Genomic DNA, 23,978 nt, shown 5'->3' with positions numbered 1-23,978 from the left:
TCTAGCCTATATCGTTGTACTTGTAGTTTAAACCCATTACTGCGTGTCCTTTCCTCTGCAGCCAGCAGAAACAGCATCCTGCCCTCCTGCCCACATATGTGTGAACCGCTTGAAGAAAAACACTTTTCTCTCTCTCCCCCCCCCTCTCTTATTTGTTACGTAAGCTCAAGTGTTTATAACACTTCATAGCTACTAGTAGCCCTAGTAGCACACTCCTATCAGGTAAGTCTGGGAGCTAAGGCTGAAAGAACGGTGCCTTGACTAATGGCACAATCCTATTAATCATTTTTTTAAATTTATATTTAAAAATGTACATCCCAAGGCAGCTCGCCAAATTTGATAAAACAAAAGGAAAATAATAACACTCAGAACAAGTATGAGAAAATTAAAAACACAGAGGGAGAACACTAGCCACAGAACCCCCCAAGAAAACCTACCCACCACCCGTCAAGCATACTGAGCCTTGTCAGATCGACCCACACAAATTGTCTGCCAGATGGCTCTGCGTAGGTCTAGCTGAAGGCTTATCCATCCACCAAGCAACCAACCTGCTCTCCTTTACAGATAATTCTCACCCTGATCTCACTAGAGGGCAATCAAAGCCACACAGTAGGCATTATACCTAAACAAATGGGAAACAGACTGGCAGGACGTAATTCCAGATGGGGAGCAGACTTTCTTACCCCTTCCAGAAATTAATTACTTTGGTTTAGCTCTCAAACTTCCTACTGTATCTGCTTATCTTATTTCATCCTGTAAATAGGTTTTACTAGGCCTGTAAAACAACCGTTGGGTGTGTCTCACACTCATACCGAGTAAAGAGATCGCTCTTTGGACTGAATTTTATTTTCAACCCACCTTTCTTTGTAACATTCCCTCTCTTGTCTGTTGAATATATATACCAGCCTAATATACAACACTCCAGTGCATCTGGTGTACAGAGCTCAGACTCACAAAAGTGTATGCTGAAATAAATGTTTGTTGGTAGGTTAATGGAAGGTAAAGGTATTGCATTTGTTCCATCCCAAAGGGATATCCAGGCCTCTCATATAGGGATGACAATCTCCAGGTGGAACCTGGGGACCCTCTAGAATTACAGCTCCTCTCCAGGCTAGAGATCAGTTCCTATGGCAAAAATTGGCTGCTTCCCTTGTAGGATAGATTCTATAGCATTGTGCCTCACTGAGGCTCCTATTCTCCCTGGGCTCCATCCCAAATCTCTAGGAATTTGATAACCCTACTCCCCCAGCCCCCACTAGTGGGCTGGCAGGACCTGCAACCCCAGGCAGGAGGCTTTCTGTTGGCAGGATCATTGTCCATGGGGTCGCAATGGGTTGACACGACTTCGCACTTAACAACAACAACAATATATTAAAAAGGTGGCTCATATACCATGATGTCTCTTCGAGGGAAACCCTGGAAATGATGGTAGATAGATTCCTAGAGCTACCCATTGTCACCACCAGGTTTTCCCTGGAAGGGATATCAAGGTATCATGGTGTTCCCATGTTCCCTCCCCCCATTGTCAGGCATGAACTGGCAACCTGATCACAAGCTCTTGTGTTGCCCCCGAGGCTATCAATTGATGGCAACCTACCACCTCCTTCAAGCACATGAGATTATAGGCCTCTCGCTCACAAAGCATTTGCCAAGTAACTTCAGCAGGGTTTCTTCTTCAGTTTGTAGTTCCTAAAATGGACCCGAATGTGCTTTCTCTCCAAGGTGCTGCCAGAGGACATGGGGAGAGGAGGGAGCACAGAGAAAAATCCCCCATGCTCATATGCTGCTGTTCTAACTTGTATTTCTTCTATGAATATGGTACCGGAGATCAGTGCTCCCACATACGTAAACCAGCACAAGGATGGAGTGTTAAATCTGCCTCAGTTCTGTCAGGGAACCTAAGGAGCTCCAAAGACCAAATTCCTCCTCTCTCTGTTGGGCTCAGCATCTCTCTCTCCAAGGGGACCACAGAGGGTACAGGGATCTGTGGTGAATGCTGAGGGCTCTTTGTCCACTGGTCCTCCTCTTAGTAAAGTGACTGGGTCACATGCAAAGGGAGAGAGCCAGAGGGGATCCTTCCAGATGGTAGGAGACCCTTGAAGCATGCTGGGAGATCTCCCCCTTTTATGAAAAGCCTTCCCACCCATGGGCAGAGAGAGCATCAGGACAGTTTGATTACAAGTACAGCTATATCATGGGATGTCCAGTGCTTCTACAGTTCACAGTTGTGCAAACTGGGACAGAGGGGCTTTAGCAGCCATCTAAAGAGAACCTCTTTTTGACCTCTTCTCCCCTCCCCACTCAAGATTTTCACACATGTATCCCTATTTACAGAAATGTTATAAATCCCTGCTATTTTCTTCAGTAGAAAAGCTCCATGAGACAGCTATCCCTGGAACTTCCTATGAATCCTTCATTCATATTGCTGATTAACGCTTCTAAAGCAAAGGAGCCCAATTGCTTTGGCTGCCTTTTCTCACTGTAATTTGCAACTGCAGTTTGCATTCTGGTGACAGGACAGCCAGCATGGATGGGCTTGTCATTCTCTTTCAGACTAATCCCAGACTAATCTGAGAGAGATTGCTATTGATGTATGGATAAAATGGAAGGAGGGAAATAATAAAATGGGAAAAGGAAAAGAAGAAGTTTTATGCCCCACTTTTCACTACCTGAAGGAGTCTCAAAGTGGCTTACAATCGTCATCCCTTCCTTTCCCTACAACAGACACCTTGTGAGGTAGGTGAGGCTGAGAAAGCTCTAAGAGAACTGCTCTGTGAGAACAGTACCAAGAGAACTGTGACTAACCCAAGGCCACTTGGCTGGCTGCATGTGGAGTGGGGAATCAAGCCTGGTTCCCCAGATTAGAGTCTACCGCTCTTAACCACTACACCAAGCTGGCTCTCTCAAAACTGCCGTGGCTCTGCATTGGGGAGAAAAGGGGGCTGTGAATATCTTCGATCTAAGTAAATAAAATCTACACTCTTGCAGCACATGAGAACTGCAGCTATAGGACAATTTTCCCATTCTTGTGTAAGGGAAAAGAGCCCTCCTCTATCCTTACAGAGGTGCAAAAAAACTGAGGCTGACAGCAGTCGAGCACGCCCATTTATTCTTGTTCCAATTGGGAATTTAGACACTGAGATTAAGAGGAATTAAAATTAGATCTCTATTTCCATGTTGAAATTTGTATATAATGCCAGCTTTATATTTGCGTTTGCTTTCAGAGTTATAAATAAATGCCGCTAAAACTGTCTGCATGCTTGCTACGACATATTTCTGGCATTGGACATGAACACAACCCGCTTCTGAGCCACTGAGGATTGTCACATGATCACATGCACGCACAACCTTGAGAGGGAAGCAGAGCTGTGGTACAAGTGATTGCTAACTGGCCACTTTGGAGGAGACGCATAGTATAGGGCTTGGCCAGTCTTGCCCCACTCTTCTGAAAGTGCCCATTGGCACAGCTACCTGTTCAGGAGTGGCAGGCACCTTGATAGGTCCTTTGCTATCACACAAGACTCATTTCCAGGTTGAAAAATACTTGGGAGATTTGGAGGTGGAATCTCATTGGGTCATAATGCCATCGAGTCCACCCTCCAAAGCAGCCATTTTTGCCATGGGGACTGTTGTCTCAAGATCAGTTGTGTTCTGGGAGACCTCCAGATCCCACCTAGAGGTTGGCAATCACAGTTCTAAGTAAGGAACCACCACCTTTCTCCCCCTCCCCCCATACATTCTTCATCCAGGACTACGCTTAAACAGAGGCAAGAGAAATTAGCACTGCCTTCTTTTAAACCAATGTGCCTGGATCAAGACCAGATAAATTGGGCTGGGGGAAGGGGGGAGCAGGGTCAAAGCACAACAGGAAATAACACAGCTGCTGGGGATACTCCTCATGGAAGTCATTAGTCTCCTTGACCATGCTGGGTCATGATTATTAACACATTTTACATTCTATCTGAAGCCTGCTTATTAAAACCTAGGGATGCCAGTCCCCAATCCGAACCTGGGGACCCCCTAGAATTATGACTCCTCTCCAGGAGACTGAGATCAGTTTCCCTGGAGAAGATAACTGTTTGGGAGGAAGGACTCTATAGCATTATACTCCACTGAGGTCCCTCCCTACTGCAAATCCCACCCACTCCCAGCTCCACCCTCAAAATCTCCAGGTATTTCCAAATCCAGAGCTAGCAACCTTAAATTCCTGCAAAAAAAAAAAAACATTGCGGGGAAGAGGAGGAACCACAAACAAATATGCCTCACAACAACTTAATTTTTTTAATGGGGGCGCATTAAGATATTATATCCCGCTCTTCCCAGACCCAGAGTGACTCAAACATAGCTTTTTATTCCAAAGAATAGGGGTGTGTGGTGTGGTGGTGGGGGGGGGGCTGGTATTAATGCCACAATGCCAAACGTGTGGCCGCGTCAGTCTGCAGCAGCAAAACCGAACCACAGACCAACGGATCCCATTGTATTGAGCATCCACGGCACCCCCACGAGACGGCCGCCTCACTCCCGCGGCAGCATCCTCGCCACCCTGGACCACTGCGTCGCGCACGCGCACGCGCGAGGGACAGGCCCGTTATAGGGCGGTGGGCGTGGCCTCCTGACGCACGCTCGCGGTCTCCTCGGGCCGCCGCCGCCGCCGCGTCTCAGTGGCTGGAGCGGCGCCTCCCCAGCGTTAACCGTTAGGCGGACGGAGTCGGGTGCGGTACGCCGTCCCTCCCGACCGTTGTTGCCTCCCGCGGGAGCGCGCGTGCACGCTCCTGCCTCGCCCTCTTCCTCCCCTGGTCGCCCTGACCTGTGTGGGGCCGGGCTTCGTCATGGAAGCGCAGAAAGTAAGTGGGGGGCGGCGAAGGGAAGGGCGGGCTCGCTGCTCCCCTGTCTTGGTGGGAGCTCTTTTCTCTCGGGCGGAGGAATAAAGAGGGCAAGGTGAGCCTTGTGGGGGAAGAGGCAAGGGGGTCGTTTCCAGGGGAAGGAAGCGGAAGGCATTGGCGAGTGCATGGCCGAGGACTGGCGCTGTGCGAAGCAGGGCCTGCTTGTGTGGCCCTCTTTATTTTTATGCGGGTGGGGAGGGGTCTTACAAATCCCGCAATTGGTTATTTTAGGGAGGGGCCCCTGGAAGGCTTGCAGTCTCTCTATGGGGCGCCGGGAGAGACCCGCGAAGCTTCTTGGAGGGCACCTTTGAGCGGTTCATTGTGGCCTTTCTGCTGCTGGCGCGGGGTTTGCAAGGGCGGGGGGCGGGGCTGCTGCAGAATCAGCACCTCGCCGAGCTGGAAGAGAGACCCCGGAGGCCCACCCAGTCCAGACCCCCCCACCTTCTCGGGGATTTAAAAACAGACACTCTCTTGGCAGGTGCTCATCCAGTCTCCTCCTAAAAACTTCCCACGAAGGAGACCCCACCACCCTCTCAGGCAGCACAATGCATGAATCTGGTTTCTACTAAGTCAGACCTCTGGTTAGTGTTCAGCACAAGTGAAGCTGCCTGGGACCCAGTCAGGCCACTGGTTTCCTTGGACTGGCAGTGGCCAGTCAACATCCCAAGGAGCATGGTTTCTGCTTTGTATTGCCTGCTACCTGGCCTTTTGAGACCTGCCTACAAAGCAAATGTTTTGCCACAGAGCCACAGCCCCTCCCTTTAGGAGCACATTAAGTTACCTTTTACCCACTTAGACCTTTGGTTTCTGAAGCTCCGTGTGAGCTCCGGCAATCAGTTGCTTTTCCAGGGCTTCAGGTAGAAGGCTCACATCCCCTGCTGCCTGGTCTCTTACGGGACAAGCCAGGAACAGAACCTTGGGACCTTCTGTGGACGAATAGATGCTGTACTGTGGAGCTATAGCCTCTCTTTGGACTGGCAGCTGGTTTGCAAGGCTTCATCTCTGGCTGAACCATGGGACCTTTTGTATGCAAAGCAGATGGTCTGCTGTTGAGTCATTGTCTCTATCATATTATGTCCTAAGCAAATTGTGACTAGCGTGCAGCCCCAAACCATGACTGAAGCCAGGGTTTGAAGGGGGTTTGCAAATGGTGGTTTTGAGGCAATCCAAATGATAGTGTATGTATTTGGGTGTCAGAAAACCAGGGAAGGGAGAATGAGCAGGTGAACTTATACTGAGTCATGGCCTTGTTTCTTTTGACTGGCGATGGCTTTCTAGTGTCTCAGCAAAAGGTATTTCACGTCACCTACTGTCTGATCTTTTAACTGAAGATGTTTGGTTCCTTTAGGTGGTTCCTCCTTTTCCTTGACTCACAACAGGAGTTGTGTTGTCACTTTAAAACCTGGGATTACCTTCTCCAGCTTGGAGACTGCCTGGACATTTGTAGTCAGTTCCTGGGGAGTTTGGAGAAGGGAGGGAACTCAGCAGAGATGTGATGTCATACAATAACCTTCTAAAAGTGCCAGTTTGTCCAGGAGAACTGATCCTTTTTTAGTCTGCAGAACATCTGTAATACTGAGAGAATGCCAGGCACCCCCCTCCCCACAGATGTTGGCAACCCTACCTGGGATGTGCCTTGACTGCAGTGAAATAGGGTTGGAGGCTCTGTTTATTAAACATTTCCTTGGAGGACAACAAAAATTGAGTCCAAGAGCACCTATAAGACCAACAAAGATTTATTCAAGGCATGAACTTTCGAGTGCAAGCACTCTTCCTCAGATTAAATGGAACATTAAGCCATATTATGCTATATGATGATGATAATTCTTTGCTAAAACAGCTAATCAGTCCTTTTGAGTTCAGTTGTAGTTCACAAAAACATTGGAGAAATAAAATGGTCCATGTTAGTAATTAATGGCAGATACTTTCCCAGTTGTGAAAAGAAATAATTAAGAGACTAGTTAATAGTAATTTATTACTAACATGGACAGTTGTATTTCTTCAATGTTTTTGTGAACTACAACTGAACTCAAAAGGACTGATTAGCTGTTTTAGCAAAGAATTATTATATGGCTTAGTTTGGATATTATGATACAGCTTACTAATTTGCCACAATTTACTTTTGCCTTATATCTGTACACTTATGATCCTTGTTCCATTTAGTCTGAGGAAATGTGCACTCGAAAGCTCACACCTTAAATAAATCTTTTTTGGTCTTAAAGGTGCTATTGGTCTCAATTTTTGTTGTGCTACTTCAGACCAACACAGCTACCCACTTGAATTCCCTTGGAGTATTACTCTTTTTAAAGTGACAATCTCTGGGAAGTTCAAATGTATATTAAATCTCACATTCACATATTCAGTATAGCTGTTTTTGTATAAAGGCCTTTAGTAGTTGGAGAAACAACATGGGGGCTTCTAAAGTGGAGAATTGAAAGGCTTGAGCCAGTATCTATTTCCTTGGTTTTAATAGTTTGTGTAGAGTTGAATTACTTTTGTTTTGTTCCTGAATACTCTGAGAAAAGGTGGAATATGAGTAATCTCTATAATTTGATGTTTTTTCTAATGTATAGTTTAAAGCATTGTGTTGTGGAAGACCTGGTTTGGCCTTCATTGCTTGCATACTTTGATGTTTTATCGTGATATGAAAATCATTTTTCCTATATACACCATTAAAATTATGAGAGGAATAATATGTGTACATTTTGTTGCAAGCAAAACAAGCTATGAATATTTTTAACCTCTAAAAGTGAAAGATCATTTGGGTTCAGGGTCTAAATTTTAGCTGTCTCCAAGAGGAGTAAAAAGTGGTATGTATGTTGTGGGGTATGTAGGGGATAGAATAAGAATCATTGTACACATTAGTGAACTATTTAGGACATTTATTAGTTGATACTGCCTTTAACAGTGTCACCTCATTGCCTCCTGTAATACTGCTAGTCCTCCAGCTAATATCTTTCTCACAAGCCCTGCTTTTTGTATCCTTACCTTCAAAGATAAGGCAGGTGGCAATCAGGACTTCTGTCAGTGGTGAAAAGTCTAGAGACAGGGCACTTTTCAGTAAGGGCACCTTGCCTGTGAAATGCCTTTCCCCTTGAGGCTCACCTCCTACCCTTCTCCCTTAGACTCTGAGCCAAAACATGTTTTTATTCAGGCTTTTAATTCAAGGATTCATCTTTTACCATTATTTCTATAGTCCACTCATAGCCTGAATTGTTTTGAGACTCCTTTTAAGCTGTTCTGTATTTTGTTTTATGCTCTTCCTTTGTTTTTAATGTTGGGTTTTCGTAAATTGTTTTCTATGGCATTTTATGAAGTTTTTAGTTTGAAAGCACCCTCAAGCAAGTTCTCTGGAGAGATGACAGAATTTTTCTGAGTAAATCTCTTCAGAATAGCTCCTGCAATAGACAATTCGCTTGAAGCATTTAAAAACATATGCACACACAACTTACGTGGCTTTGATTTGATTTCTTCTTAATTTAGTGTAAGCTTTCAGAAAACTGAATGAGAGAATAGTTGTGCCTCAGTTTAATTATTAGTGGCTACCAGAAGCATTAGTTGTGAAAATTCTCTTGCAGGATTTAATACTAAAGGCAGTGTAAATGGTGATAGTTCCTTTCATTCAATAGTATATTGCATTTCCATACATAAAATGATATGGAAACTAGTTTCACCCTTTAAATAAAATATGCTTTGTAATGTTTCCTTGTTAGAGTGTTGTGTAGTTATACAAAAAGCTCAAACTTGTAATTTTGTGTTGGTTCAAGAAAAATAATAGTTGATACTTAAGGGTGAACAGGGGTAATATACTAATCTATTTGTATTTAACAAACTGCAATTTAAAAATGAATACATTATCTTTATAGTATTTTCTATCTCATGCTGAACCTTTTGCTGTTGTTTCTAATAAGACTTAAATGGCATCTCAGAGGCTATATAGAAAGATCGCTAATACATATGGCACTTATGTAGATGCTGTAAGCCGAATTCTACAATGAGAGACTTGGAGGCCCCCTTTTACAAAATGTTGTTCGTTGGTGCTTGCATATGAAAATAATAATAATAACTATGTTTATAGCCCACCCTTTCTAGTTGGCTCAGGGCAGATAACAATAGGATACTCTAATAAAATAGGGCAGCATACTAGGCTATACAAGAGACTATCAATAATTAAGTGCATGGTAAATTGAGCGGGCTTAAGTGTCTATGTCTAGAAAGGGAAATATGTTACCTCAGTTCAGCAGACAAGAATGTTGTTTTGGAATGGCACAGATAAAGGCATAATCTCTTATTCAATTCAGATAGCAATTTAAGCTATATTAATTCAGGTAGTCTTGCCAAAAATTGGATATAATTATGTTTAGTGTAGTAATATGCCAGGTTTCAGGTTCTTTTCTGTTAGTTTCTATTGTAAAATGCTTCCAGTTATGTAGAAAAGTGGTATAGAAATGTAATAAACAAATCAGATTAGTTATTTTTGAATGTTAGTACTGTTAGCTACATCCGGCTAAGGAAGAATGTGTTCTTCCCTCCTAAATCTGTGGTTAAAGGAATAGAAGATGAGTTCCTTTTGTGCCTTTTCAATGTTCAATTAATAAGGGATGGGGGAGGAATTGAGTGATGAGAGAGCACACTTCTGGTCTCTACTTCGAGTCTCCATTTGCACCTGACATTCTTAGTGGCACCTAATATCTGAGTTGTGTACAGGGTGTCTAATCACAGGGCTACATGCTGTAAGCCACCTATAGTCCCAGTGAAAAAGACTATAAATGAAGCAAATAAATGATTCTATGATTCTAAATAAATCCATTTAGGCGCTGTTCAGAACATAAGATAAACACATGGAAGTTAGAAGTGCAGAAACAGGCAGAGGACCAATCCTCTCACCATGTATTTGTTGAGCACTTGAGAGGGGTTATTAAATGCTGGTATTCGATAATAAATATAATATAAGAAAAAACAAAATGGTCAGCTTTTAACAAACAATGCATGTAATTATGAATATCAGTTTAAGATAACAGTTTTAAAGGCATATGTAGAAACTGATCATCCCAAGGTACCAAGGATCTCAATAGATTCTGGTAATTCTCACAGCAGTTCAAAAGTCCATTATTGGCACACCATTCTTCCATCCTTTCCCCAAACCATGTATTTTAGCTTCCACATCCTCAATTAGGTGAGAATAGCCTCTTGTGGCGCAGAGTGGTAAGCGGCAGAAATGCTGTCTGAAGCTGTCTGTCCATGAGGTTGGGAGTTCGATCCTAGCAGCCGGCTCATGGTTGACTCAGCCTTCCATCCTTCCAAGGTCGGTAAAATGAGTACCCAGCTTGCTGGGGGGTTAAAACGGTAATGACTGGGGAAGGGTTTGGCAAGGCCACCCTGTATTGAGTCTGCCATGAAAACGCTGGAGGGCGTCACCCCAAGGGTCAGACATGTCTTTGTGCTTGCCCAGGGGATACCTTTACACTGTTCTAATGTTAAGTTGAGCATTGTTGTAGGAAGTTTGTGTCATTCAATAGAGCACACATAAAGTTAAAAACTAGCCCAAGAATAATCAGATATGATCAATTTTCATACCTTTGTTTTCTACATGAATTTGGGACAAGTTATTTTATGTGGCATAATATATGCATTTGTAGTTTAATAAATCTGCATTTGACTAGCATCATCAAATGCAATCAAACACAATAAAGTTCCCTTCTATTCTAATACCTTTGTTTATGGTGAGATAGTTGGTAAGGAAAATAACAGGCTAGTATGTTTATTTTAGGAGTGGCTGTGTAAAGGACTGTCTGGGTATTTTTTAAATAAAATCTTTGCTCTCGAATGAGTATGTGTTCTCTATACATTGATATAAAATTATTTTCATGTGGTTAAGAATAAAGGAAATCTACTAAATTCAAGGAAGAAGTTTGAGAATTCTAAAAATATTAAACAGTACATTTGTAGGCTTTTTTTAAAGCTATCAGATGTACTGCTCAACTGGAGTTTGGTGGTAAAAACAGCTTCGTAGCTCAGCTCCGGATTTCTTTTTTAAAAAAGAAGCCATGATATGGGTCATATAGAATATAGTGCTTCAAAGCGTAAAGTGGTTCTAAACACAGTGCTCTTAGCAAGAATGTTTTCCATGGTGTTTAAAAATGAAATATTGGGGAAAGACTTGAGAGGCGATACATTGTACTCACGGTTAGGTGGATGTTTGCTATAAAATGTAACTGATTGCTGACACAATCTTAGCCTAGGGTAAATCCTTAATCTTTAGGTCAGTGAAAATTGTTAACTTGGTAAGAGTATAGAAAACCAGAGTCCAGGAATCTGGTATTACTGGATCTACAAAGGACTGGCACAAGTTTGCCTTAGTGATCAGGTATTAAACATTTTGCTACCTGCGAATCTGAATGTTTGTTTGAATTTGTGGGATTCTTTGATATAGGATATACATACCCGTAAAATTTCACAATGGCAATGTAGGGTTATGTCAGTAGCTTGGAAATTGGATATGAGCTGGGAAAACTCCTAATACTTATGCTTCAGTTCAGAATTATGAGAGCTTTCTAGGGCATGGCTAGGAAGATGGTCTAGATATAAGCATTGTGCCTAGACCTTGAAGCCTGTAATAGGCTGGTTTCCCAAATCTAGTAAATATTCTTTGTGTAGGTTTTTTTCTGAAGACTTTGTCCTATTCAGGGCTGATACGTGTGGATATTTGTTCTCCATTAAGTATGAACAGACATGGGTGATACAATAGGTGTAAACTTGTAGGGTTCCTTGTCCTCAGCTTTTCCACTTCCATGTACTTGGAAGAGTTATAGGAACAACATTGATATTTGTTTTAAAATATTTGATTGACAAATGGATGCAAATGGAAATGTAGATATATGCATGACTGCCAATTGTGGTATAGACAGAGCTCTTTATAAGGTATCCACAGCATATTGTAGGAAGAACTAACATTCTCTTAATTGTAAATGGAACGAGCACATAGACTAGCTAGCACATGAGACCATAAGCATTTTATATGTGATGGTAGATGATCAGTCCTTTCTGTTTTTTCACTGCAGTCTCTTGTCAGTTCCCAGGTTAGAATGTTGCTCAGAATCTAGAAGGCCCTTTGTGCTTATCCAGAGAGGGGTTTCATTTTATTTCCACCAATTTCTCATAGCAGCAACATTCCATGATGTGCAACATGTGCAACATTCCATGCTATCTGGGAGGGTATTCTGACCTGTAGAAGCAATTTTCATAGAAGGCTACTGTAAAAGTGGGAAAATCCCACTTTGTGGCATTTTTTAATCCCTTCTGGACAATATAAATATCATCTTGATTTTACTATAAATCCTCATCTGACCTATGCTTGGTTATTAAGCCACAAAATAGCATTCAGTATATTACATTCTAGTAGTTGATAGAATACAAACCCATACCTTCTTGATTAATTACTTACATCTATGTAGCTTGAGAGCCTCTTGTGGCGCAGAGTGGTAAGGCAGCCGTCTGAGAGCTTTGCCCATAAGGCTGGGAGTTCAATCCCAGCAGCCGGCTCAAGGTTGACTCAGCCTTCCATCCTTCCGAGGTCGGTAAAATGAGTACCCAGCTTGCTGGGGGGTAAACGGTAATGACTGGGGAAGGCACTGGCAAACCACCCCGTATTTAGTCTGCCATGAAAACGCTGGAGGGCGTCACCCCAAGGGTCAGACATGACTCGGTGCTTGCACAGGGGATACCTTTACCTTTACCTTATGTAGCTTGATTGTCTAAAAAATTACTGACTGAAATTCTTACGTTGTATTTAAGTAAACTAAAATCTTTAACTTCTCTAATTCTAGGAAGCGCTGCAGAGGATTATTTCCACGCTGGCACACAAAAATGATGAAATCCAAAACTTCATTGAAACACTAAATCACACATTGAAAGGTGTCCAGGTATGTGGTAAAGCTTGCAAAAATTGCTGTGTATATTGCAAGGAGCTTGTTCCACTTCCTTTATTTTTGAAGTAATAAAGGCCAAGGGTCAAACTAATGCCAGCCACATTTGTTCCAATTTGCATATAAAAACAGGTGTGGATCTTATTTATCATTAAGAAGGACAGGTGAGTGAGAAGATAAGCCCTCCCCCAGCAGTTGATCCTTTCAGGTGCTTCAGCTGTATCTTTGTGTTGGTAGATGAACAGGGGTTACTCAGGTCCCCTCATTCTTGAATACTTTCTGTTCTAAATATATACTGCACACTCTGCTTCATTCATATATCTGCCCTGCTCATGTATAATATGCTCTAAATTGTGAAGAAGAGTCATTATAGATCTGAACCATATTATTGTCCCTCCAGAATAACTGGTTTACTACTGGTGAGTCAAGATGCTAGATTAGATGGGCTACTGCTCTGATCCAGCTAGGCTTTTCCCATATTCTTGTCAGGCAGTCATAGAAATTATTGCCATAGCCAAGATTTCAGAGGAACAGCTTCAGTTCTCCATGCGGTATTGCCTAGTTACTGTTTTACCCTAAATCTCCTCAGCTAGCTATAAACTTTTAAGTTGCCCAGCATGGTGACACTTCATATAAGTTGGCAGCTTCTGTCATGAGATACAGTCAGTACAATAGAGGATTCTTCTGTTGTGAGTGAAGTTTTTCTTTTACATGAATTTAAGGAGTTTATGGTTGCTATTGAGAAATTATTTGTGTTGGGCTTGAATTTGGCAACTTGGCTTCAGAAATCTGCTCAATGGTGAAGATTAGTGCTGTGTGTCAGAATTTGTCTCACAAAATGGTTGTGAGAAAAAAAATCCCCAGATACAATGCCTAGAGGTCTTTGGGGGAAATGCTAGGGTGGAAATCTGAATGAGAGACAAATTAGGATATGTCTTGCATTTTAGGCATTCTCTGTGTGCTAACTTCATGTATCCATATGATCTTTTTATAACTCACTTCTGTAATCAAATGGAAGAGTAATGTCAAATCCAGTAGTCTTGTTATCCTGCCTTGTTCACAATTACTGTTTATGAACTATTGATGATGACCGTCATATTTGAGTAAGTCTAATTGAAGCAGTAATGTAAATTATATTTCTAATATGTTCATCACTGTTGACCTATGAGAAATGTTTTGTAATATTCCAGTTATGCTCAGGAAAATCAGTGTGTTACACAGTCAAAATCATACCATATGATGGTTACAGTTAAGTTGGGCTTGGTGGTGAGCAAACGTGCATAAAATGAACATACACATTCTGTTCACAGGCTAATGCTTCTAGTGTGATCGGTGAGCTGGATGAGGAGTTTGACGGTTTGTATTCAATACTAGATGAGATGAAGGAGAGCATGACATCCAGTATCAAACAAGCAGAATCTTATAAAACTCAAGAACTTCAGGTAATTAGACATATTGTGGTGCAGTAATAATACATTAGACTTCATGCAGTATAAGGAAATCTGGGATTGATTAAATAACTATGAATTCCTAAGGAGTGTAATTTTGTTAAATAGCTGGATTTCTGCAAATTTAGACAAGTATGACATTTTTTGCCCATGCAGTATTTGCTGTATTTCTGGAACTTTTACATATGGAATGATACTGGAATGATACTGATCTAGTGTCTATTGCATTAATAGCAAAAGTAAAATCTTTCTGTACAATATAATGTGTTTCAGATCTTTGGAAGAAACCTCACCTAAAATACTTATTGAAAATGCCTCCAGTTTTTCTACAAAATAGTGTGTCAAAGTTTTTTTTTAAAGAAATGAAACCTGTAAAATGTACAGCATGATTATCTCCTGACCATTTTCATTTTAAAATGCATCTCTGATTGTCTTAAATTTATCCAGCTTAACAATGACAAATGTGCTGCCTCTGAAAAGAAGCGTTTTACACTCTTGAAAAGTTCTCAGAGTATCCAGTTACTTCTGAAAGGATCTGCTTACACAGATTGCCTGATGTGTTCCTGAGAATGGTTTGAACAAAGGCATGCTAATTAGTATAAGACCCTTCAGTTCAGTTCTTGTATTCCTTTAGCACTCCGAAGTAAATGAAAAGTACATGAAGGATCTTCTGATATGCCTTTCCTGCTAAACTCTTGATGTTCCTTCAGTACTAATGTTAAGTGTTTAGAGAACTATCTGTAGCTCGCTGTACACAGGCCTGCCCTTGAAACTGCTCTGGAAACTCCACCAGGTCCAGAATGTGGCAGCTCAGGTCCTTACTGGGATTCAGTGGAGAGTGCATATTTACAGCAGTATTTTCCCAACTGCATTGACTCCAGATTGAAGACCAGATCAAATTCTAGGTTTTGACTCTCATCTTCAAAGCCCTTAAATGGTCTGGGACCCTTGTATCTTCAGGACTGCTTCTTCTACATCTCTCAGAGAGCACTACAGTCGAGCAACCAGAATCTGTTAAGACTTAGTTGTTCCAACAGGTCTTCAGCCGAGGCCAGGAAAATAACATCTAAAACACTGGCCTAGTTACATGGGAATCCATCCCCCCTATCCAACCCACTAAACCCCCAATATCGGTAGTCCTCCCTCCCCTCCAGTAAGGGTGCACTTGAAGATAGAAGAGGTGGCTTTTACATTGTTTTTAATAATTATACGTTGAATCATTACATGTATTATGGATTCTTTTATATTTGTTGTGAGTTGCTCTGAGCTAGATAGGAAGGGGTGGGATACAAGAATAAAGGTTATTATTTTACTAGCAAGAAAGCCCATTGCTACCAGGAATGCAATGGGCGCTAGGACCCAAGGGATGCCGGGAGATGCAGATCTCTCTGTCTCTCTGTCCCTCTCGTTGTGTGTATCTCTGTGTGCCTCGCAGCAGGAGGCATAGCAGGTAATTATGGCTCATTCTTAGGAGGGAAGCAGGGCTGGTCAGCAGCTTGGGGCAGCTCTGTCTGTGTCTCTCTGTGTCTCCCTCGCAGCAGGAGTGATAGGAGAGAATGAGGGATCATGTTCGGCCTAGCAGGGCTCTGTGTGTCTCTCTCTGTCTCTGGCATGGCTGAGAGGAACGTGGCCAGCATCCAGGGAGGGAGGGCGGGAGCTGTAGGGGTAGGGCCAATCAGGGTGCAGCCAGGGTGCACTCTGATTGGCCCTATTCCAACTTGGAAAGCTGGACACGTTCCACCCCCCAGGCTGTTTCACAAATATATAGAGGAACCATGGATAAGGATTAATCTAAAAACATTGACATTTGGATTTGGCCTGATGCACTTCATAGGCAAGGTTTGTGAGCTTCCAGTGAGCAATAGTAATTTGTAAATCTTTAGTCACTGAGTGACAGCGTTCAAGACTAATTGTTTCTTCATTTATAACTGGACTAGCTTCAAAGCCTGTTCCTAAGAACGGGCCTTGAAAGGGTCCCAGATAAAGTGGGGCGGGTGGGGCTGGGCAGCTCATTAGCAGGGCCCACAGAGCTCCTTAGCAGTCAGCTAGTCAGCTCCTTAGCAATCCTTAACGAGCAGTCAACAGGCTGGGAAGCCCTCATCAGCAGGCCCAGTCTACAGCATGACCCTTTGCCCAGCATGACCTTTTGTCACCTTGTTCTTGAATGACAATGAATATGGCATCCTTCCATACTGAAAATTCTGTAACTAGTAGATTGGAGCTAACCATCATGCAAATAGCTTAACTAGGCATAAGTGTGTGTTTCCCATGCTCACAGTTCTACTCTGAACATGTGGAACTGGGAGTGAGACACGGAATTTGGCACTGCCAATTGGTACCCTTACATTCACGTTCAGTCTTGTTCAGCTTTTGAAAAATTGTAGTGTGGAGGGCTCGAGGAGGACTGTTGATCAAGCTTATAGCTTTTGCAACCTTAGTTGGCAGCTGGAAAGAAAAGACAAATACATGCTAAAATATGTTGCCTAATAGCTTGTGGTTGTTAGGGGTGAAGTCGTGTCCGACCCATCGCGACCCCATGGACAATGATCCTCCAGGCCTTTCTGTCCTCTACCATTCCTCGAAGTCCATTTAAGTTTGCACCAACTGCTTCAGGGACTCCATCCAGCCACTTCATTCTCTGTCATCCCCTTCTTTTGCCCTCAATTGCTCCCAGCATTAGGCTCTTCTCCAGGGAGTCCTTCCTTCTCATGGTGGCCAAAGTATTTGAGTATCTTCAGGATCTTCAGGATCTGGCCTTCTAAGGAGCAGTCCGGGCTGATCTCCTCTAGGACTGACTGGTTTGTCTAACAAGTTACTATTGGTTGGTGTGCTGAATTATGTTCCTTTTTTCTAGAATCAACTTAGTCAATGTAGTAAAGCCCTTGAGAACTCTGAAGAATTGTTAGAATTTGCTACACGGTCACTGGACATAAAGGACACTGAGGACTTTTCAAAGGTATAAAATGCTATCTAATGTGAACCAAGTAATGCCCAGATATTTGTTAACAGCATGTTGCATCTGTATGAAAATGTATTGTATGGCATTGTGGTAGGAGGTAGAATGTTTAAATTTCAATAGTTGTAGACTCTCAGGGTTTCAAACACATGTATTTACATTGCTCCTAAGAGAGAACCTTTTAAATGACTCGTTTTGTAGTAAAGGTTTACACGCTTATAAATTCTGTAGGAAATTTTGGATTTAGTAAATTTTAGGTACAAAATGAAGTTGAATGAGTCTATGCCTTGACTATGCTTAGCATAGGCTAGGTCTGAGAAGAAATGAATAAAATTAAGATAGTCTGTAACTGTTTTAATGAATAGCCATATTGATCTGCAGTAGAACAGCTAGATTTGAGTCCAGTAGCACCTTAAAGACCAGCAAGGTTTGGGGGGGCATAAACTTTTGAGAGACGTATCAAGTTAGTATTTGCCAATGCTTATGCACCTACTGCTATATGGAAGCTTAGAAGCATTCATAGAGTAGGCCAGTAGATTAAAACCTGTATTTAAGAGAAGCAGCTGCCATATTCCTACCTGTGTAAAAAGGTAAAGGTAAAGGTATCCCCTGTGCAAGCATCGGGTCATGTCTGACCCTTGTCGTGACACCCACTAGTGTTTTCATGGCAGACTCAATACAGGGTAGTTTGCCAGTGCTTTCCCCTGTTATTACCGTTTACTCCCCAGCGGCAAGCTGGGTACTCATTTTACCGACCTCGGAAGGATGGAAGGCTGAGTCAACCTTGAGCCGGCTGCTGGGATTGAATTCCCAGCCTCATGGGCAGAGCTTTCAGACTGCATTTCTGCTGCCTTACCACTCTGCGCCACAAGAGGCTCTTATTCTACCTGTGTGGAATAGGCATGTAAATATCTTATCCTACATATGGGTCCTCAAGTAATACTAGTATGATAAATCTATTGCTGAATGGGAAAGTCTGAGACTACTGTCTTCACTTATTCCCAATTGATTTTAAATTGGCAATGCAATTGGCCACAGTTTTGTTACTTGAATATCTCATGACTAGTTTTGCCAGTGCTTTGTTTCCCCTGCTTTTACCACTAGTACTGTTATTTGTTCTTGTCTGCTAAGCTTAGCTCTCTTTGTTGGAAAGGAAGTTCAGTGTTTCAGTCAATAATGGAGGTGGTTTTAAAACTAATACTTGGAGGTGTGCTCAGAGGTAGTTCCCAATGTTGGTTTGTGGCTGAAGAATTTGTTCTGATCTGTATGCTATGAATACTGTGAAGTTAAACTAAGATTCGTTATTTTGGAGACTCCCAGTGTGGGTCATTTTTGTGAACGTAATCCAAAAGCAAACCTTGCTGACATGCCCTTTTCTAGTCCATGACTCCACCAGACACATTGCTGCCCAGATTACTCTTGCCATCTAGTTTCCCAGTCAGATTATGTTATTCTTTTACCACTCTAAACCTACCAATGCAATCTTGACACACATTCTATTTATTGCCCTACTCTAATATGCTTGCCAAATGGTCACAGATCAAAATAGTTTGGCTCTGCATAATGTAGTGCATTGTGCATTGGTTTGAAAACTTGCTGTTTCATCAGTCTCTATTTTGATGGGTGTTCTGCTGTGCACAGCCAAAATGACGTTTGCTAGCTAACGAAGCTTATGTGGGTTTAATAGTGAGGACCCATTCTAGAGGTGGCAGTGTCCTTACTTCTTCTCTGCTCATACTGGGGACGATGAGGGCAGAATCTTGATATCTGCTGCTTTTATGTTCAGAATAAATATCTACCATAAATGTAGATTATGTTCCCTTTTAACTGACTGCTACCCTATAGCCCAGAACTGTTTCTCTTGAAACAGTTGGATAGTAAATTTACCATGAGAAGTATAGTGCTACAATTAATAGGTAACTGCTGAGGGAATAGAACTCAGTTATTTCTCTGGGAGATTACTTTTGTTTTGAGCGCAATTAATTTATTCAGTATTCTTTGATCTCTTTCCTTTTAATATATGGCAAGCATTAAATCTAGGGGGATAGGAGAAAGCCAGAGATAATTTGTCATTGTCTAGTACCCTTTTCTTTAAAAAAAGGGGGGATTTTAAAAATAGACAATTTTGTTGGGGAAGATAAGGAACTTATAACCTGAGGATATCCTTGGGCTTTTCTTCTTTGTTGGTTATGGGTGACTTTGGGGCAAGTTATTGTTGGCAACCGTAAAGGGTAGAGGCTACAAGAAACAGAATTAGAACATTTTGCTTACACAGAAGCTGCTTCTGTCCAGCCTTTGTTGAGTGTATTGTGGGGCCAAGCTAATTTAATGCTGGAGTTCTGTGTGTGTAGTGGAACATACAAACCTACTTGTCCTCTAAATCAGGGGTAGTCAACCTGTGGTCCTCCAGATGTTCATGAACTACAATTCCCAGCGTTTGGCAGGGGCTTATGGGAATTGTAGTTCATGAACATCTGGAGGACCACAGGTTGACTACCCCTGATCTAAATGGTCGGTGTGTAGGACCACAGGGAAGGTGATTTAAGTGCTCTCAGTAGTATTTGCCTGTCTAGAAATAGCCATGCAGAACTACTATTTGTACTGTTGGGAGTACACATATAGAACATGAATCAAGACTTTTGTGCCTGCTTTATTATGGCAACAAGCAGCTCCTCAAGGCTTTTCAGATCAGAAAATAGTGCAAGGGGGAGGCTTAGAAAATCTCCTTCATTCTGCTCTCATGGACCCATTTGATATCCTGAACACAGGCTATTTAAAAGATGCTTGGGAGCTCATGGTGCAATTCATTGGCTTTATATTAAATACTGGTTGAATTGTTCCATGCTAAAATTCTCCCATAAGTAGGAATGCTGTTGGCTTCCAATAATCCAGTTAGGAGAGCTTAGTCATAAGCAGTTTTTTCCAGGAGATACTTACTTTGCCTACAGGCTTTCTCTTTTTCACCTGAGTAATGAATTTTCCTTGCAGGCCAAGACCCAGTTACTAGACATTGATAAGATTTTCTCTTACCATCCTTACTGTGCCTCCCAAAGGTTATAAAAACTTTTAATTGCTGTCACCCATAAGAGTGAACAATATAAATAGGTTGCAGTCCTATCAATTAAAACTTCTCTAAATAGTTGTTATTTTAAAATTCTCAGCCTTCATGTCCCCACTTTGGTTGTAGTTCAGAGTAATGCCTTGGCAACTAAGATTGTATTGATAATTCATCATCCAGAAAGGAATGTTTAAACCTCCCATTTCTCTTGGTTTCCTGGTTAGCATAGGCCATGTTAGATATGTGTAGGTGTCCAGGCAACCACAAAACTGCACTGTAAGTATAGTAAAATGTTAACTTCTACTCTGTGTATAACATCTCTGATTACAAAAGAAATATTTGAACAGGTTAAGAGGATAGAAGGTACCAAATGCATTCACATGACCCTTAAAGCTAAATTGACCTTAATATGGAAAAAAGAAGGCAAACATTTACCTTGATCTCATTCCAGATTATCTCATAGCTAAAAATTGAACATCCTGTGAACATACATTTTTAATCGGCTCTTATTTTCCATCTGGCTCCTTCTCCCCAACCTCTTTATACCAACAAAAGGATTTCATTTTCTGTTCAGACACCATTCCTCTCCCTAATATTGCATTCCCAGTTGGGGAGACCTGTTTGTGTCAGTGTCTATGTCATAAACATTTCAATGGTTTTTGCACATAACTGACTTTTCACAGCTAACTAGTATTCTAGCTGATTTATTTTACTTGAAGAGGCAGCTTTTAAGCTAACTTCCACAGAGTGCATGTCACACAATTTCCCTTCTAAACTGAATTTTATACAAGTTGTCTGTAGACTGAGGTAATTTAACCGCTACTGTTATAGAATAATCAATGAGCTTTGGGATATTGCAGTTTTGGTGGTGGTATTTTGTAAAACCTCTGGTAAAGTTAAAAAATCGTATTTTTGCTAATGAGAAGGGGACCCCTTGGAAAAGGTGTATTTGAACAAAGCTGCACCAGCAGGGGGGGGGGGGAAATCTCTCAGTTGAACATATTGTATTCTGCTGGTTTTTATCTTTTGTGTTGTCACATTTGTGTGATAACTGTTGTAAACATTCATGACAACCTGTGGTCTGGAGAGATTCTCTCTGTCCTAATTCTGGATTGTGAATATGCTCAGCAGAGTATAAAGTCATTTTGCATTGTCCATTAGCTTGTACATTACAAGCATTCTTCTCTTGTCTAGACTTAAGTGAAAGATGACTTTCTGCATCTGTCAGTTGTACCTTCATTAGGGACTTTTGAGGGAGAAATGCTCTAAAGATTGAGCAAAAGTGTTGTTAGGCAGATGGCAAACTCTCACAAATATGTTCACTAATATTCAGTACAAGAGTAAACTGGTGTATTCCTGAATTGGGCTGATCACTTTTTACATTAGAACTGTAGATTCTCAGTGCAGAGGTTTGAGGAGAAGCCATGTGGAATTGATTGGGGTGGGCTTGAACATAAAGCTTTGTTGCTTAAAACGACTGCATTTCTGTCACTTTGTATTAACACAGGCTTGTGGGCCAAATCTTCAATGACAAAACTCTGGTTTGGTTTTGAACAGAGTTGGATGTCTGTGGGATTCATACTCTTAACTTTCTTGCATGTTACTGCAGATGAAACTTGCATGAAACCATTAACTACCTTCTTTTTCTTCTCCCTGAAATGCTTCAAGGCTGCCAGACAGATCAAAGATAGGTACAGTACAAACTTCTTGCTTCTAACTATTCCTGTTTTTTTTTTTCTTAAAGGAAGTTGAGGATTATAGTTTTAAGGAGTCACTGTTCATATTGTTCTTACTCAGGATTCATGCAACTGGCAAAAGACTGAGTTTTGCATGGTAACCAGGCACAACACTCTGTTTGGCTTTATCCTTCCTCCTTCCAAGTTAATTGACTTTCATTTTCATGCAGTAACAAAGAAGGGTGGGCTCATCTTAAATAGTAGTGAGTTTAGAAAGATTCTGACAATAGGGCTAGGCGAAATTCTTATAGTAAGTGCAGTTTCAAAATTAGCTTGGAAGTAGCACAGGAGTCTCTGGAACAGATGCTAAAATTTTAGTATAGTTTTATGTATAACATTAACTTCATGCATAAAAGAAATTAAAGTTACTAGAACACTTCCATGTGATCTTGATATGTCATGTGCATAAAACACTCTGGCTGTTAGAAAAATCTGAAAAATGGGAAATTGCAAACCTCTTCCTGTGCTGGGGTGAAGAAAAGTATCTCAGGATATTTGAGGTGCTTTTTTCATTGTTTATGCAGGCCAAGGCATCCCTATTAGTAGAAATGACTGAAGAATACATTTTTGGCATATTATGTTCAGCATGCCCCTCTAAAGTCTATACAAAGTGAGCCAAGCTGCACATAAGCCAAAGCCTTGTATTCTGGACACTTCACATAAGTGAAATTATTTGGAGGGGGTTTCATTAGTAATTGGGTACGTGCCTCAGTACTTAGAGAATGCAGTCTTTTCCAGTTTGTGTAAGGCAGTACTACACTGCCTAGCTTGCGGACTTTCAGATCCATTTGTATATTCAGATGGAAGCAGTCATATATGACTGGAACTTGAAGCAAGAGCAGGTACTGGTTAACAGGGGGATTCTGGTAAACCATCTACAGCTGTGGTCCCCAACCTTTTTATCACCGGGGACCACTCAATGCTTGACAATTTTACTGAGGCCTGGGGGGGGGGGGTAGTTTACTCCTCTACTCTCAACCACTGCCCTAACGCTCTCTGATCGCTATGATAATGTTTAAACATCACTTCAAAATAAGATACAGACACGCCACAACAATGAACATTTTATTTTCATGGAAATTTTAACTCATGACAATGACAAATCAATGGGAACCCTGAGCTTGTTTCTCTGCAACGAGATAGTCCCATCTGGGAGTGATGGGAGACAATGACACCCGAAGTGTGTTGTAAAGGGCCGGGGGGGGGATGAAGTGAAGGGCCGGGGGGGGGGGAGAAGCCGTCTTTTGCGGCCCACCACCAATTAGTCGATGGACCACAGGTTGGGGATCACTAATCTACAGTGATAAGTAGTCTCTGCCTGGTCTGTACTGTTTCTAATATGACATACACCTCTGCCATCCTGTTTTGATTTTCATTCCTTCATTTAGAAACTTGCAGTGTGACTGCTGAGCCATGTACACATGCCTTTACAAGGTACAAATCCAACAAAGGTCACATGTCGCTAAAAAAACTGGTTAGGCTCTTTAGGAAAGCTTTTCTATGTGTGCTCCAGCCTTAAGGCGCTGGCTGGAAAGAACTAAGAAAAGAACTGCAGAGAATGTCTCAGCACAGGATGGCTGACAGGCCTTTGAGGAGAAGCTTTCAGCCTGAACCCAGGAAAGACTGTGTTAGTATTGGACTCCCCAGTAGCAGTTGTTCTGTAGTAAAGTTTGTATGAGAAGGTGGAGTCTACAAGGTCCCATCTACCTTTACCCTCAGCTGTAGTTGCTTGTTTTCCTCCATCCCTCCTTTTCTGCCACTTTGAATTTGGTGCTAAATCTAAATAGACTAGAGGCCAGCCTGTCACTTCAGCGAAGCTTGTACATACCATTTCATGATCAACCCAAACTCATCTTCTGTAGCAAAATCATTTTTAAAAATCCCCAAGTTCTATGGTAGCCTAGCTTTGCAGCTACTTCTCCTGAATTGTTTTGCTGCACTTAAAAACAAAATAGAATCTTGCTTGCTTGAT

The 23,978-nt window shown here is 41.8% G+C and overlaps 1 protein-coding gene across 7 annotated transcripts in view; it reads left to right on the top strand.

Moving 5' to 3' along the window:
* The first annotated feature begins 4,610 nt into the window (after nt 1-4,610).
* The window catches only part of FSD1L (fibronectin type III and SPRY domain containing 1 like), a 37,121-nt gene continuing 17,753 nt past the window's right edge, over nt 4,611-23,978 (top strand). For 3 of the 7 annotated variants that reach the window (XM_077345382.1, XM_077345380.1, XM_077345378.1), the window contains exons 1-5: nt 4,611-4,844; nt 12,710-12,805; nt 14,119-14,250; nt 17,111-17,212; nt 21,939-21,961. In XM_077345382.1, the coding sequence (XP_077201497.1) occupies nt 4,830-4,844; nt 12,710-12,805; nt 14,119-14,250; nt 17,111-17,212; nt 21,939-21,961 (368 nt within the window). In that variant the 5' untranslated portion in view covers nt 4,611-4,829. Of the gene's footprint in view, nt 4,845-6,021; nt 6,176-12,709; nt 12,806-14,118; nt 14,251-17,110; nt 17,213-21,938; nt 21,962-23,978 lie in introns of those variants that run through there. The other 4 variants (XM_077345379.1, XM_077345377.1, XM_077345383.1 and 1 more) reach the window with 3 other exon arrangements.

Source organism: Paroedura picta, chromosome 7, assembly GCF_049243985.1.
Source record: "Paroedura picta isolate Pp20150507F chromosome 7, Ppicta_v3.0, whole genome shotgun sequence".
In the NCBI taxonomy this organism is placed as follows: domain Eukaryota; kingdom Metazoa; phylum Chordata; class Lepidosauria; order Squamata; family Gekkonidae; genus Paroedura; species Paroedura picta.
The sequence above is the reverse complement of the archived record's forward strand: the minus strand, read 5'-3'. Positions and strand labels throughout refer to the sequence as shown.